The sequence below is a fragment of the Mustela putorius genome, unplaced genomic scaffold, assembly GCF_011764305.1.
Source record: "Mustela putorius furo isolate JIRA1106 unplaced genomic scaffold, ASM1176430v1.1 tig00003898_pilon_pilon_pilon, whole genome shotgun sequence".
NCBI lineage: Eukaryota > Metazoa > Chordata > Mammalia > Carnivora > Mustelidae > Mustela > Mustela putorius.
Genome location: NW_025422047.1, coordinates 33760692 through 33778217, shown reverse-complemented (window position 1 = coordinate 33778217; position 17526 = coordinate 33760692). Strand labels below are relative to the sequence as shown.

Sequence of the window (17526 nt, the reverse complement as noted above, 5' to 3'; positions counted from 1 at the left end):
TTCTCCGTAAAAAGATTTATATTCAATACAGTGAGATATAAAATAGTTACAAAATAAGCTGCAACTTTATAGCTACTCACTGGTAAAAGTCTGTAGTTAATACATTTGGATAAATAACTCAAGTCAGCAGCAAAGTGGTTAAACATTTGTGATTTGATTTTATCTCAGCTTGGAATGTGGTTGGAGTGTCCTACTTCTAACAACTGTTTGCTAAGTTAAGGCTTTAGTGTTTACACAGTGTTGAATGAAGCAGCCTGGTCACCAGATGTGATTGCTTCCCCAGACTGTCGTTTTTTCAGTCAGATCACTGTCCTCATGGTCCCTGTTCCAACTTTCTTCCTCAGGACGTCCACCAGCCTTTCCAACCTAAGTTGGGGGCAGGAGGGCGGGAAGGGGAAAAAAAAAGAATACAAAAGGTGCAGTTATTGTCAGGAATGTTTTGGCTGAAAAAGAACAGTTATTTGCCTGTGACCAAGCAGTGCTGGTAGTCACATTAAGAGACAAAGCATTACTGTCAGCAAGACACACTGGTGCAGAGTGCCAAGTATCTGAGGTTAAAAAAACAGTAACAACACAAACTTTAACCTAGATCTTCAGATTATGTCAGCTTTAGAAGCTACATGAAAAATATAACATACTTATTTCAATACATTTACCTGCTTGCGTTAGGTCGCAAATGAATCATTTACTATGCAATGAGAAGACGGCACTTGACATGCACAGCAGTTTCAAACTGATTTTTACCTGAGAAGTAGCTATTCCAATACAGAAATACCATCGCTCTTACACCTGTTACGTAGCTACATAAGTGATACACTGGTATGTTACACAATTCTGACACATTACATTTCTTCCTTCTTCATAAAGTCAGCTGATGAAAATAATTAGGAATTAGCTAGCTGGAAAAAACCTCTTAGTGGCATGAAAATAATTTAAATATACACAAATGATTTGATGCTATAAAACCAGACTTTCTGTACTACATTTAAAAAGGAGTTTCTATTCTGATTAACATAAACAGGCAAGAGGGTTTATAGTTTCTAATCAAAGATATGTGATTTTTTTTAGTTGATTAAAAACCCACGAATTATACTGAAAATAAAGTCAAAAGTTCAGAAGTCCATTTCGTAGTGTTCTTAGGCTACTCTATGGGTGGGAGATGACATTCATGTGGATCAGTGAGATTTTGCTTGACAGGAGATGATGGAATCTGACCATTAAATTTTTTTTTTTTTGCTGAAAACATAAAACCTCAACAAAAAAATCCTGTTTGATGTTACACACAGAGAAATCTTCCAGTTTTCATATATACAATCTTCCTCCTGAAAGACTGGTGAGCGACATAGTCTAGTCTGCTCCAGCTTTGCCTCATTTATATGGATCCAAGCATGAGGGTCCTTTGCAAATAAACACAGCATAGAGCTAGACACTAAAGGAATGAGGGTATTCTTAGCGTCATACACACTGGTTTACACGGCTAATCAGCTGCACGCAACACTGAATGCTAGCTCTAGTTTATTGGATGATTTTGTGTATGCTGAGTTCTGTTCCCAGAAAACAAGAGGATGAAACAAAATAATTCAGTGCATCAAAAATCTTTGCTTTGAGAAATGGTAGTCATTAGAGCAGATTCAGCTACTGAATAAGAAGATTCACTAGACAATTCACGATGTTCACAGGTCAGTCTATATTAGTTGATTTTTCCCTAATGACAAAAGCTAGTGCTATCTTATATACTCTGAAAATGGTGACTTATAGGATTAATAAATTCTTATTTTATTTTTTAAAGATTTTATTTATTTACTTGACAGAGATCACAAGTAGGCAGAGAGGCAGACAGAGAGAGAGAGGAGGAAGCAGGCTCCCCGCTGAGCAGAGAGCCGGATGCGGGGCTTGATCCCAGGACCCTGGGATCATGACCTGAGCCAAGGCAGAGGCTTTAACCTACTGAGCCACCCAGGTGCCCCTATAAATTCTTTCTTTAAAAAATTTTTTATTTACTTATTTGACAGAGAGAAATCACAAGCAGGCAGAGAGGCAGGCAGAGAGGGGAGGAAGCAGGCTCCCTGCCAAGCAGAGAGCCCGATGTGGGGCTGGATCCCAGGACCCTGAGATCATGACCTAAGCGGAAGGCAGAGGCTTAACCCGCTGAGCCACCCAGGCACCCCAGGATTACATAAATTCTTTTTTTAATTAATTTTTTTTAACATAAATTCTTGAAGACAAAGTTTCACTGACCTAAATTTTGGAGGAGGGGCAAGAAAACTATCAGTCTGAAAATTTAAATGTATTTTTAAAATATGATAATCACCTCAATTAACTGTTAAAAAAGGACTCGACTACTAAAGGAAATATTGACAGGCCACTTAAGAGCTTTTTTTTAAATTTTGGCATACATTGTAAAAAAGCCAGAAAACATTACTTTTAAGTTGGTTAGCTTTATCCCAGCACCATAATATCACTTATACTACAATAAAAAACAAACAAACAAACAAACAAACAAACACCTTCTTCATATTGTCAAAGTAAGATGTACTCTGCAGAGTTACTATTAAGAATCAATGGAACCCCAAATTACTGAGATGAATCGGTGTGCCTCTTTTGGATTCTGCTTCACTAGTAGGCTCACCTAATTTAGTTTCTTTTTTATACATTAGGACATACTTCCACTTAGAACTTTTATAACTTGCTAAGGTAAGAGGTTAGAAGGAAATACTTAAATATCACATCTTACGCTCTCTTTCCTATGTTTCAACAATTACGAGATCAACCACATTCTCAGTTTATCCAGGTTGAATGATGTATGAAAATTTGATCTCAGAAATGAAAAAAAATGTCAATTACTTGGTTCTGTAAAAGCTTACTGACTTCTGAAACACAATGAAGCACCTATTCCTTCCTGTAAGGAATGGAATACACCTGCCAAACGTGGACGGTGCCAACAGGAAGGGAGCTGTGTGCGGCTGTTGAAGCACCTTGCAGGATTTGCCCGCAGGCAATTCTTTACCATCCAAATCGACACTAGCCTTTAAAAAAGTATGTAGCTTACTCAGTTGGTTCCAACTGCTTTACATGTTGCTCAACGATAATTTCCCAAGGCTTCATGAAATCGGAAAGTGGTTAGAGCTGGGAGTAGGATCTCTCCATTTTATTTTTATTTATTTATTTAAAAAAAGATTTATTTATTTATTTATTTGACAGGCAGAGATCACAAGTAGGCAGAGAAGCAGGCAGAGGGAGAGGAGGAAGCAGACTCCCTGCTGAGCAGAGAGCCCGATGTGGGGCTCGATCCCAGGACTCTGGGATCATGAGCCGAGCTGAAGGCAGAGGCTTTAACCCACTGAGCCATCCAGGCACCCCAGGATCTCTCCATTTTAAATATGAAGAAACAGAAGCACAAGTAAACCCTTCTACGGGACCTGCAGTAAAACAGTAACACCTTTGGACCTGCTTTCCTTGTTTGAAATTCAAAGCTACTTCCAAGAGGGCTTTGGGTCACTGGGAGAGCCACAGGTTTCAGACTATAGTTTAATGGATTATTTGGCTTCATTAAAAATTTTCTCAAGTTCTGGGCGCCTGGGTGGCTCAGTGGGTTAAGCCTCTGCTTTCGGCTTGGGTCATGATCTCAGGGTCCTGGAATCAAGGCCCGCATCAGGCTCGCCTCCCGGCGGGGAGCCTACTTCCCCCACAACCCCGCACCTGCCTCTCTCCCTACTTGTGATCTCGCTCTGTCAAATAAATAAATAAAATCTTAAAAAAATTTTTTTTTTCTCAAGTTCTTACTGAAGTCAAATTGGGAAGGCATTTGTCAGTGTATTTCTTTCTTTCCTTTTTTTAAAAGATTTTATTTATTTATTTGACAGACAGAGATCACAAGTAGGCAGAGAGAGAGAGAGGGAAGCAGGCTCTCTGCTGAGCAGAAAGCCCAACACGGAACTCGATCCCAGGACCCTGAATCATGACCTGAGCGGAAGGCAGTGGCTTAACCCACTGAGCCACCCAGGCGCCCTGTCAGTGTATTTCACCTGCTATTTTAGTAACACATTAAGAAAGTAAAGTAATGACAGTGCACAGAATAAGAAATAATAGTTACAAACTAACTTTTGCTATGGTACAATTTCTATATAAACTTAAGAAATACACTTAAAGCTGTATTTTAGGAAACTTATTTTTTAATTAACATTATTTTTATATTTTCTAGGTATTTAGATAATATACATGTACTACAATGGAATATATACTTTTCCAATAGGTAGATGAACATAGTTATTTACCAATTTTCCTAATCAGTGTACTTATATTTTTCACTCTTAATGAATAATGTGATCTATTTTAAGTGGTAACTCTTTTTTAAAAAATTATTTCTTAAAATCAATTAATTAATTTGATTTTTAAAGAAAGAGATTGCATGAGTGAAGTGGGGGAGGGGTGGAGGGAGAGGGGGAGAGAAAATCTTGAGCAGGCTCCAGACCTAGTGTGAAGCCTGATGTGGGACTCGATCTCCCCACCCTGAGATGATAACCTGCTGAAATCAAGAGTGGGATGCTTAACTGAGTTGCCCAGGAGCCCCAAACGGTAAGTAATTCTTAATACTGACCGTGTGCCAGGAATTATAAGTAAATTATGCACACACTTTATTTGCATGATAACTCCATGGAGTAGACAAAATTGGCTGACAAAACCAAAACACAGAGACAGTAATTTGACCAGAGCCCCACTTTTAGTGAGTTCTGGAGCTATGACGTGATACTAAATCTAATTACAACCTCCCTGATCTTTCTGATGTGCTATACTGCTTCCAAAAGCACTACAACATTTAAGGCTTATTTCTAAATTTTGGTAGGCTTGAATTATTCTTGCTGATTTTATATATATATTTCACCCCCCCCCCCCAGCAGAAAGGAGTGAAACAGAACAAATTACTCATCACCAACAGAATAGTACCAAAGAAGTCTCACTGTAGGTTCCACTTTTGAGAGTAATTTTTATATCTGTTAATGTGAGAGTGGAAATTCTTCTTGGCTTGACAATTTTCACTCCAGAAAAATTATACCTGCTATTTTAGGCAATGAGGTTATCCCATCAAACATATTTGCCTTAAAATTTTTTTTTGTTCAAGGAGAAAGAAATAGGGAAATCCAAGAGAGATAGATAACAACCTCCATCCAGCAAAGGAGATAGAAAAACCACTTGAAATGTGGGGTTACCATTAATATCAAAGATCTTGCCTGCTTTCAACCATGGCAGCAGGGTGAGAAAAAGACTTTAAATGTAGTTTTTTTCTTTTAGGATTATGGCTGTTCTTCCTCTACTGGTCATTTTAATGTGGATTTATCATCTTTTTCTTTATGCTTTTCATACTTTCCTCAAAAAATGTTATTCGGGGGCGCCTGGGTGGCTCAGAGGGTTAAGCCTCTGCCTTCGGCTCAGGTCATGGTCTCAAGGTCCTGGGATCGAGCCCCGCATCAGGCTCTCTGCTCGGCGGGGAGCCTGCTTCCCCCTCTCTCTCTGTCTGCCTCTCTGCCTACTTGTGTTCTCTCTCTCTGTGTCAAATAAATTAAAAAACAAAACAAAACAAAAAAATGTTATTTGTTTCCTTGATTCCATCTACATGCTTTTACTTCCAAATACATAGCCCCCATCCCAAAACTCCCTTCTGAGTTTCAGACGCACATATCCTACCGCCCTCAAGACGTCTCCTTTTGCTTATTGCACTGGCATATGACACTTAGCATATCTAAAACAAAATTAATTTTGCTTCCCCTCAATGTTTCAGTATTTATCTTTATTAATGTTGTCTTTCATGAAGTTGAAAAAAATCAGAAAAACTTTGTCTATTTTATGTATGTATGTATGAATGTATGCATGTATGTATTTTTCTCATTTCAGTGTGGACCTGTGAAAACTTTGTGATGAAACCACTAATGCAGACAGTAGGAAGTAATGAATAGGCTTTAACTCATTTAGTAACATCATTTGCACTTTAGGGAGATTACACAGGCAAGAATGTAGGGATGGGATGGAGGCAGGTTACTCTATAGGTAGGAAGCCCAGATAGTTCCTGATTAAAATAATCCTAGTGAGCACAACATGAGAATGTATTTAAGGCCATACAACTGTGCACTTAAAAATGGCTTAAATGGTAAAATTTTATGTTATGAAGATTGGCCATAATAAAAAAAATTCCTTGTAAAACTGGAAGCCTTGAACTAGAACTGCAGCAGTGCAAATGGAAAGAAGGGGGTAAGTTTGAAAGATATCTAGGATATGGAATCCAAAGGACTTAGTGACTTTTGAGGGTAGGGTGGGGAGAAATGGGGTGGGCAAGGATGTCTGGTTTTGGTTATTAAATGGATAGTGGTAACCAAGACAGTGTAGAGGAAGATTAGAAGAATTTGGTGTGTGTGTTTGTGTGTTCAGCTTAGTACATATAAATTTGAAGTGTTGGTGGGACATATGAATGGGAATGTTAAGTAGATACCTGGATGTAAGAGTCTGTGTTAGAGAATTCCAGCTTTATGATATGGATTTCAGTTCAATCAATAAGTACTTGTTTGGTAACTCCTATGTACCAGGTATTGTTCTAGACATTGATTATTCAAAAAACAGGACATGGTCCCTCCTTATAACCATAATCTGGGGAAGTAGATCTTTACATAGGTAACTCAAATAAGTTATTAGTAGATGCTGTAATAAAACACAGATATTAAACAGAACGTAGTTTGGGTAGGGGAGGATAAGGGAAGGCACATGAAGTCTTCCTGATTTTGTCTGAGTTAAGTATTGAAGAATGAGAAGGAGACAGACATCTTGAGAAGGGTGGGAGTGGAGAGGGGGAAGGATGGGCATTAAAGACAGAGGAAATAATATCTGTGAAGGCACAGAATTATGAAAAGCATGATATGGGTCAAGTCCTATCGGGAGTAAGTTTTCTCAGGATCATGAAGTAAGAGGTGGAGAATGGTAGGAAATGAGGCTGAAGAGGCGGGTCACGACTAGATTGCTCTAGGTTGTAACTGAAGCCATGGGAGTAGATGGAAATGCTTAGAAAGATAAGTAAAAAAGAAGAGAGGTGGGAATAAGAAAGAAACTAAATGAAAACAAATATTTAGAGTAAAGAGATTGGCAAAAGAATTTGAGGAAATAGGGAGTAAAAGATGAATCAAGAACAGGTAATTGTTACAGAATCCAAAGGGCATTTGAAGAAGGCAGTGATCAACAGGGTTAAGTACTTAAACAAGATCAAAGTGAAAAGTGCCCATTTGATTTGGGAATTGGGAAAAATGACAACTTTTGGGGTCAGTTTTAATGGCATGATGGAAGTAGGAGGAAGCCTGAGAGGAATGTGAAAATTGAAGGCCAGGGGTACCTGGGTGGCTCAGTCAGTTAAAGCATCTGACTCTTGGTTTTGGCTCAGGTCGTGACCTCAGGGTCATGGGATCATAAGCACAACTTACAGCATTATCTTAAAAAATACAACTGGACAACTTTTCTTGGAGATTAAAGGGAAAGAGGTGGGAAAAATACAGCCGTGGATAATTTAGGTATGGAGGAAGTTAACCAATAGAACTTAAGTCTGCTAGATTCAACTTTCCCCATAGAGTAGGAGGCAGAGTTCTCTGCTGAAAGCAAGGGTAAAGAAAAAAGGTAGAGGAAGATGCTAAAGTTTAATGTGACAAGAAAGGGAGGTGACTTGGAATATATAAAAGAAATATTAGGTGAGATTAATGATATAGCTACAGCTAGAGACTACAAATTTGTAGGAGGTACTGGTCATCATAATATGATGTCATCATGACTTTTGTTTTCCACATCAGGTCTACACTTTGGGAATAAATTTGGAGAGGACAAATAACAGAAGTAATTAATTGAGAGTTTATGACTTGTAAGACAAAACAAGAGTATAACAAGACTGTGTCCTTGAGAGAAAGTGATTAAACTTAGAATTGAGATTGGGTAGAGAAGAAAAGTGAGTCTGTAAGGGGCTGTTAGTTCAGAAAAAAAAAAAAAAAAAAGTGAAAGGAGCAAGGGACCAGATGTCTTGATCTGTGATGAAGCTAAAAAGCATGAGTAGTTGGAATAAGTCTGTGGTTATTGTGAAAGAGGCAACTTTGATCTTAGGATTTCAGATGTAGAAAATTCTGCCTACATCCATTGTGGCTTTAGTGGATAAGAGATAAAAGTCATTAGCATTCAAGAGACAAAAGAATAGGGTACATTACTGACATGGATATTGAAGTTTCTTGGCGCAAATGTAGAAGTTGGAGTAGAGAGGAAGACACTGAGTCAGATGCCTGAAACATATTTTAAGGGAATATCACTGATCACATCAGTAGATAGCACTAAAGCACAGTGGGTGAGAAAGCTGGATGGTGTAAATCTCAAAGGAGGGAGGGTTTTTACATCATTGCAGGTCTGAAAGCAGCAAAGGGGAACCAGAAGAATTCTCCTTCATAGAATCTGGGTATGGGAAAAAGACTGGTGTTCAGTGGGCTGCCAGAAAACAAGTGTCCTCAGTAAATTCAAGTTTCAGGTAGAATGTGTGTGTGAAACACTCAGTGTAGAAGTTGTGGATAGATGCGAGGTAGTAACAATGGAAGGAAGGTTCCAGAAAGCAGACTAAAAAGAGCTAAGATAAGAGGAATAAAAAGAAGGAGAGAAAGATGGGGAGGGAGGAAACACAGAGCTATGAAAGAGAAGAGCTGATGGTCTGAGTGTGCGCACTCTCCCATGTATAAATTATAACTGATAAAGTAAGAAGTTCTTTCTCTGTTTTAGCTACAAAATGTAACCGAGGAATACAGATTAAGATACACTGATGCTAATAAAAATGGACATATACACATGTATTTGTAAATATAGAGACATGCTCATATCAATATGGATCATCAATTTCATTTTTCTTCACAAAAGAACACATAAGAAATAAGTAAATAGCCTATGAAGAAAGAATGAAGTTGAAAAAAGACGACTATTTACATTTGAAATACACGGAAGAAAGTTTGTAAGTGAAAAGGTGAGGATAGGAGTAGATAAGAGAGCAGATTGAAAATCATGGTGAAGAATGTAATAATAAGACTTGGTAGACAGTAGTAAGAATGGGGAATTAAATAATTATATGGTCAAAAATCATGCCTTATTTTAACTGGAAACTGCCTCCTTGAATCTTCTACTCATCTACCCAGACCTACCCTTTAAATTATTACCCTATTTGATTTCTGTAGGAGGTGCCGTCAAAATGTTAAGAGAGCTGTCATGTCCTTACGATATTTTATTTACACTTCCAGTCTTCAGATGGCTGGTATCTTAAAGTTAGTAGACGCCTCACTATTATTCATATTTTTTGTGCATGTTCTCTAGTATGTCCAGTTTCTTTAAAAATATTGGACATGCGGTGCCTGGGTGGCGTGGTCAGTTGAACGTTCAACTCTTCATTTCAGCTTGGGTAGTGACCTGAGGGTCATGGGATCAAGTCCCATGTCAGGCTCCACACTCAGTAGAGATTCTCTCTCTCCCTCTGCTTCCCCCCTCCACACTCTTTCTAAAAGAAATAAATAAAATCTTTAAAAATTTTGCCCCTATGTAATAACCCAGTTTAATCATTATAGAGGGAAGGTGGACTGATATCTTCCTTGATTTAGACTTTTACTTCTGTTTCACTATCCCTACTTATACTAATACTCTAACACTAATACTGATATCACCAATACCTAGCTTGCTTTGTCTCCCATGCCACGCCAAGGGTCTCCTATTTTGGACATATACAATTAATACTTCTTCTCCATTTATTGCTGTACAATAAACCACACAAAACTTGATGGCTTAAAACAGCAGCTATTTTATTTAATTTTGTCAACTTGGAATTGGAGTAGCTGGGTAATTCTGCTAGCCTTTCCTGGCATCACTCATTCAGCTATAGTCAGTTGGGGTGGGGTGGTCATGTGCCTGACAGGTAGTGCTGACTTCTGCTAGGACTCTCTGTTTCTGTGGTATCTCATTCTCAAACAGATAAGCCCAGACTTATTTACCTAGTGACCACATCGGTAAGAGGGGGATGCTGAAATCACTACGGCCTCTTGAGGCCTTGTTTAGAAGTTGTACATCACTTGGTTTATTTTATTGTTTAAAGGGAGTCACAGGCCAGCCCAGATTTAGAGCGGGGGGGGGGGGGGGAGTCCACCTTTTGACAGAAGGCGGTGCCAAAAATTCAGGGTCTTTTTTTTTTTTTTTTTTTAATTTCTTTTCAGCATAACAGTATTCATTGTTTTTGCACCACACCCAAGTGCTCCATTCATGGTCATTTTTATTGCACAATATTGATCTTAAGCAGAAGATTCTATGTTTATCCATGTCAGACTTTATCTTGGTAAATTTATTTATTTATTATGTACTTATTTATTTATTTGGCAGAGAAAGCACACACAAGCAGGGGGAGCGACACACAGAGGGAAAGGGAGAAGTAAGCTCCCTGCTGAGCAGAGAGTCCAATGTGGGGCTTGATCCCAGGACACTGGGATCATGATCTGAGCCGAAGGCAGATGCTTAATGGCTGAGCCACCCAGGCGCTCCTTGAGTTTATTACTTTTTGTACTTATGGTACTTTAACTTAGGTATTAAAAAATGTTAAATAAAAAAGTACTGAAACTCTTAGGTATATCCCTACATGTCATAATATGTATTCCTATTCAATTAGCATGAATTCTCTGAAACAGAGAATTGCTAGTGTGCAGTCACTTTTTGATCCAGTCCACAAAGATATTTTGAGATAGTCTGTCAAATGACTGTTAAAATTAAGATATATGTGCTTTGGTGAGTGCTGTGAAGTGTGTAAACCTGGTGATTCACAGACCTGTACCCCTGGGGATAAAAATATATGTTTATAAAAAATAAAAAATTAAAAAAATTGATATATTAGAGTTCTTCCTCCTTACCTACCAGTTATAGAGGTTAATTCCTGAGATGCATTTATTTTATTTTTTTTAAAGATTTTATTTATTTATTTGACAGAGAGAGATTACAAGTAGGCAGAGAAAGAGAGGAGGAAGCAGGCTCCCTGCTGAGCAGAGTGCCCAATGCAGGACTCGATCCCAGGACCCTGAGATCATGACCTGAGCCGAAGGCAGAGGCTTTAACCCACTGAGCCACCCAGGCGCCCCTGAGATGCATTTAGACTTGCAAAGACCCAGTATATGGCAACTGGGATCAGCCTGGCTGTCAGAGCATAAGCTCTTAGTGGGGACAACACGAAGTGACTCGGTGGGTCTGCAGCTATGGTAACTGGACTGGCCATAGGGTGTTATCCAAAAGTACTGTTAACTATTTCAATTAAGTACCTAAAGGGCTTAATTTGGGCTTTAACAGCTATCCAAATAGGTCTACTTGATGATCTGTTGCATGGAAACAGTTTCTGGGCTATGATGATATTTGGCACATATGATGAGTTTGTAAACCACTGCTTGCTTAAGTTGATGCCATGCCTAGTATGGTCCATAGCACATAGCACTTACTCTATCTCTAAATTTAATTTTGAGGGTTGGTCTACTTGTGTTTCAACATTTAAGATACACTTACTGAAAAACTTCACTGAAAAGTCCATGAGTCATTTTTTATTAAAAGCAAATAATGAATTCCAAAATATTACCAACTTAAAAACACTATGATGGTATTATGCATTTTGCCTTACCAAAAAAGTCATCGTTTTTTTTTTTTTTTTTTTTCCAAACCGTTTCACTATTAAACAGATGTGGACCTAGAAATAGATCTTGTTTTTTTATAAAATTTAAAGATTTATTTATTTATTTATTTATTTATTTGACAGACGGAGATCACAAGCAGGCAGAGAGGCAGGCAGAGAGAGAGGAGGAAGCAGGCTCCCTGCTGAGCAGAAAGCCCGATGCGGGACTCGATCCCAGGACTCTGAGATCATGACCTGAGCCGAAGGCAGTGGCTTAACCCCCTGAGCCACCCAGGCGCCCCTTGTTTTTTATGAAATTTAAAGCTTAAAACATTTTTGTATTTTTGTTAGCAAACTCAGTGTTAATAATAAATTGTGATTAATTTGGAAATGGGTATAATTTATTATCCAGAACAGGATATTATAACATTAACAGTTAAAATAAGATTTCAAATGTAATTATACTACAGAGAATGAGGTAAAAAATTGATACTGGCAGGAATGTACTAGCCAAAGTAATTATACTCAGGACAATTTACTGAAGGAAAGAAGTTATAGGACAATTATTTACTATTTAAATTTATACAAAATATTTTGAAGAAGACATCACAATATGTCATTATAACTAGATAATAAATAAGAATTCTAGATGAGCACCAATTTTAAGATTTTATTTATTTATTTTAAAGATTTATTTATTTGAGAGCGCACACAGAGGGAGACGGAGAAGCAGATGCCCTGCTGAGCAAGAAACCAGACATGGGACTCAATCCCAGTACCCTAGGATCATGACCTGAGCCAAAGGCAGACACTTAACTGACTGAACCCCTGGACATGCCTTGATTTTAATTATAAAAACATATTTAAAAGATATTAGTCTTTTTCTTAGAAAATATTACCAATGCAAATGACTGGGAAACTTTAAAAAAATCTTGACAGGGGCACCTGGGTGGCTCAGTGGGTTAAAGCCTCTGCCTTCGGCTCAGGTCATGATCTCATGGATCTGGGATCGAGCCCTACATGGGGCTCTCTGCTTGGCGGAGAGCCTGCTTCTTCCCTTCTCTCTCTGCCTGCCTCTCTGCCTACTTGTGATCTCTGTCTGTCAAATAAATAAATTAAAAAAAAAATCTTGACAAAAGGTTGTGTTAAAAATCAGCCTGGGGGCTCCTGGGTGACTCAGTCAGTAGAGCAGCTGATTCTTGATTTGGGCTCAGGTCATGATCTCAGGTTGGTGGAACTGAGCCCTGCATAGGGCTCTGTGCTCAGAGTGAGTCTGCTTCTTTCCTGCTCCCTCTGCCCCTCCCCCTCAGTCACCCACCCTCCCAAGTAACTAACTAACTAAATAAATCTTTAAAAACAAAAATCTCAGTTTGGTTACCATGTCATTGATAAGTTTACATGGATATACTGTGACAATTAGAATCAAGCCTTTGCCTCCCCTGTTAATCCTCGTAAAATCTTTGAGATTAAGTAGAAACCAAAATATGCATGTAAGAAGGGTCTCTTACTACCTACTTCATTCACTGTGTGTTCAGGTTTCTCCAATATTTTATGACTGTCTGAGATTTAAGAATTCCCATCAGAACTGAAATGTTAATAAACTTATAGCCTACATAGGCTGAAGCAGAGTACGTGCCAAGGTTTTGTTCAAATATATTTAGTAAAAATGCCTACATTCAGCAAAAACTGCATTCTCACTCTAGTTTTGACTTAAAAGTAATTTTCAAATCAGTAACGTAAACTGAGTATACATAGTTTTCACAATCTCCACTATTCCAAACACAAGATGATACGCAGGAAATAAACTACCAAATTATTATAGTTCTCAAAATGATTTTGGGTCATGTCTTCCCTACACTTCTAATAAAGCAGTCTAAATAGCCTTTGTTTTGTTTGGGTCAGGCATGGGTTACAACTGTAAGAGTGGCGAAGTCTGCCTTTATTTCTCAAAGAGCTAAAATAATTTGATAGGGGCGCCTGGGTGGCTCAGTGGGTTAAAGCCTCTGCCTTCAGCTCAGGTCATGATCCCAGGGTCCTGGGATAGAGCCCTGTATTAGGCTTCCTACTCAGTGGGGAGTCTGCTTCCTCCAATCTCTCTGCCTGCCTCTCCCTACTTGTGATCTTTCTCTGTCAACTTTTAATAAGATTTAAATAAAATCTTTAAAAAATAAAATAAAAAATAAAATAATTTGATAATGATAACTATTAAAACAGAATTCCACCAGTAATATAGAACTCTAGAGAGACAATCACAACCCAAACCCAAAATTAAATCCAATGCTGAGCAGATAATGACCCAATGGCACTTCTTTTGCTTCCCATTAAGATACAGCCTCTATGGGGCACTTGGCGGGCTCAGTCAGTTAGGCAGCTGACTCTTTGGGTTCAGGTCATGATCTCAGGGTCCTGGGACAGAGCTCCAGGCACTCAGCAGGGAGTCCACTTCAGGATTCTCTCTTTCCCTCTGCCTGTACTTCTCTCCCACTTGCTCACTCTCTCTCTCTAAAATAAATAAATAAATAAATCTTTTAAAAAAAGGGAATCCAGTCCTCTCACATTGTCCTCCCTTTGACTCTTAATACTCTAGCCTTAAAAAAAATTTTTTTTGAGGGACACCAGGGTGGCTCAGTTGGTTGGACGACTGCCTTCGGCTCAGGTCATGATCCCGGAGTCCCGGGATCGAGTCCTGCATCGGGCTCCCAGCTCAATGGGGAGTCTGCTTCTCCCTCTGACCTTCTCCTCGCTCATGCTCTCTCTCACTGTCTCTCTCTCAAATAAATAAAATCTTTAAAAAAAAATTTTTTGAGAACAATGTTATATGATTGAAAAAAAGGCTATAAGAATATCTGCATTTTATTATGAAATAAACCCAAATCTGTGAATTTCTGATACTGAAATTTTAGATATAAAATTATAGACAGGTATCAAAACAGATATATTTTGGGGATTGCATTATTTCTTAAATGAAAACCAGGATATGTGACTATTATCTCAGTCTACATATAAAATTGTCCCTGTTTGTTGTCAAGAGGTATTTTTGGCTGGATCTGTATTACTAAAAAAAAAAAAGAAAATGAAAACAAATTGGGTACATACAGTCAACAGTATTTAGTTTTAAAGCATCATTACTAACCATTTACTAATTAGCTTTTTGATTTCTTGTACAAATTTCAAAATAAATCTGATTTAATCATTTTCCCTAAACTATTTTCCTGTATAAAAACGTATTTCAAGTAACTAGGACAAAGGATACAAATAATATGGATAGATTGATTTAGTTCCTCAGATATGTCATTATATAAAGCATTATCATTTAGAAGATACAATTGTCTTTAAAGAATATTATTCATTCACTCAGAAATCAAGCAGTAAATTTGGGATTTATCTCTGAGATTACATAGAACATAAAAAATCTTAGCACAAGCATACTTAGCTATACTTAAATTAGATATAGGACATTCCTTATTCAATGTCACTAGTATCTAAGGTAGACAAAGTGTTAAAAGGTTACCTTACTTTTTTTTTTTTAAAGTTCTCATTTACTTAGGGGCACTTGGGTGGCTCTGTGGGTTAAGCCTCTGCCTTCCGCTTAGGTCATGGTCTCAGGGTCCTGGGATCGAGACCCACTTCAGGCTCTCTGCTCAGCGGGGAGCCTGCTTCCCCCTCTTTCTCTGCCTGCCTCTCTGCCTACTTGTGATCTCTCTCTGTCAAATAAATAAAATCTTTAAAAGAAAGTAAAGTATATTAAAAAAAAGATTTCATTTACTTATTTTGAGAGGAGAGAGAGAGCGAGTATGAGCAGGGGTGGGGCAGAGGCAGAGTGAGAGAGAATCTCAAGTAGACCCTGTGCTGAGTGCAGAGCCCTACACAGGGCTCCATCTCATGACCCTGAGATCATGACCTGAACCTAAGTCAAGGGGCAGATGCTCAACTGACTGAGCCACCCAGATGTTCCATACCTCTATTTTAAATCTAGACTTACATTTGCTCTGTTCTACGTAACCCTGAAAATATCAGGCTTGTCAATCAACTATAATATCATTTTATTACTTTAGAAGACTAGTAAAAATAAAAGTTAAACATATAACAAGATATGTAAAACTTTGAATTCTTTACTTTTGTTTCACCTCATTTTAAAATTAGAACATGGAGAAGGAGTAGAACTATATTTCCTTTGTTATAGTATATCTAAGGTAATTTTATTTCACATTTTGGATTTTAAAATAATAATTTTGGTATAATTTTACCCAGGGCTTAATTAAGACTTTGTTAGTAAATTAGATGTCTAGATAGTCTGTTGGATTCCAATTAGTCTATGGCAGCACTAGTAGAGTGGATGATACTATTAGGAAACTACTTACAGAAGATAATAAGAGTATTTCGCTTAAGCCTTTAACTTAACATCAGAAAGTGATTGAGATAATAGGATGAATTAAGATCAAGTGACAATTTTATTGGACTCTTTCACTTTGTCTATGAGAGGATATTCAAATCATATGTAAGATTCCCAGGAAAACTCAATACCAGTAACAAGCCCATGAGGCTCCATGAGGGCAAATACAAAATATGTTTATTACTGATACTTGGTAACTAGCAGAACAGGCTCCCAAAAATCAACAGGATGTTATCTGTTTATGAATAGATATTATATACACATGTACACACACAGGGAATGAGGAGTAAAGAAATTTCATTTCCAATCTCAATTCTAAAAAATGGATTGAAATTTTGATGACCCCCTAAAAGTAGCTTCCAAGAATAAAAAAGCAAGACTTCTAGTAAAAGTCTAGTAAAAGTTTTCTAGTAAAAGTTTTATTTAGTCAAGGCCCTTACAGAAGAACATTAAATAATAAAGCCATTATTTATTTATTTGACAGAGAGAGAAAGCACAAGCAGGGGGAGTGGCAGAGGGAGAGGGAGAAGCAGGCTTCCCTCAGAACAGGAAGCCCAATGCAGGGTTTGATTCTAGGACCTGGAGATCATGATCTGAGCTAAAGGCAGATGCTTAACCTACTGAGCCACTCAGGTGCCCTGATTCCTCCCATTTTAAATGGAGGGAGTTTGGGAGCTTGATGAGAAAGATCTTAGATGAAACTTCACCCTAACTGAGAACTAAGTTAAGGTTATACTTTCTGCTTCAGGAAGAATTTAGTTAATGTGATAACAACGAATCACTGATTCTGAAAACCAGCATTGTCACCTCTTCTTTTTTGATTTCATAACTTTTAAGGAGACAAAAATGAAGCATGTAAAGGAATGAATGAATGAATGAATGAATGAAGTTGCCATGGATGTGGATTACTGACGCATCATCTTTTTTTTTTTTTTTAAAGATTTTTATATATTTATTTGAGGGAGAGATTGAGAGAGAGAGCACATGAGCAGGGGGAGGGGCAGAGACAGAGGGAGAAGTGGACTCCCTGCTGAGCAGGGAGCCTGAAAGAGGCTCCATCCCAGGATCCTAAGATCACAACCTGAGCTGAAGGCAGACACTTAACTGACTGAGCCACCCAGGCATCCCTATTGATGCATATTCTATAGGAGTAAAAGAATTAAACACACACATGGCAAAATACGGGGAAAACAAATTGATAACAAGGTGAACCATTTTAATTCATTAAAAACTCTTGATTTCTAAGAATTGAAACAGGGTATGATAGTGGTATATTGAAAAAGGATGCAGATTTGTGGAAAGATTCCTCTTCCTTTTCTTATTCTGGCTTTTGTGTTCTGTCCCTGCTCCCCAGCTTCTAGGACAATCCATATGAACACTTCCATAAGTTACATCTGAAAGTACATAGAAGTTTTTTTATTTTTTTTAGACTGAAATGGACTGTCTGTTGGTATATCAT

At 38.0% G+C, this 17526-nt stretch overlaps 1 protein-coding gene across 5 annotated transcripts in view; it reads right to left on the bottom strand.

Annotated features, from left to right (window-relative positions):
• Positions 1–233: 233 nt before the first annotated feature.
• The window catches only part of MIPOL1 (mirror-image polydactyly 1), a 343108-nt gene continuing 325815 nt past the window's right edge, over positions 234–17526 (bottom strand). For all 5 annotated transcript variants that reach the window (XM_013046227.2, XM_004773315.3, XM_013046226.2 and 2 more), the window contains one exon: positions 234–366. In XM_013046227.2, the coding sequence (XP_012901681.1) occupies positions 300–366 (67 nt within the window). In that variant the 3' untranslated portion in view covers positions 234–299. The remainder of the gene's footprint in view (positions 367–17526) is intronic.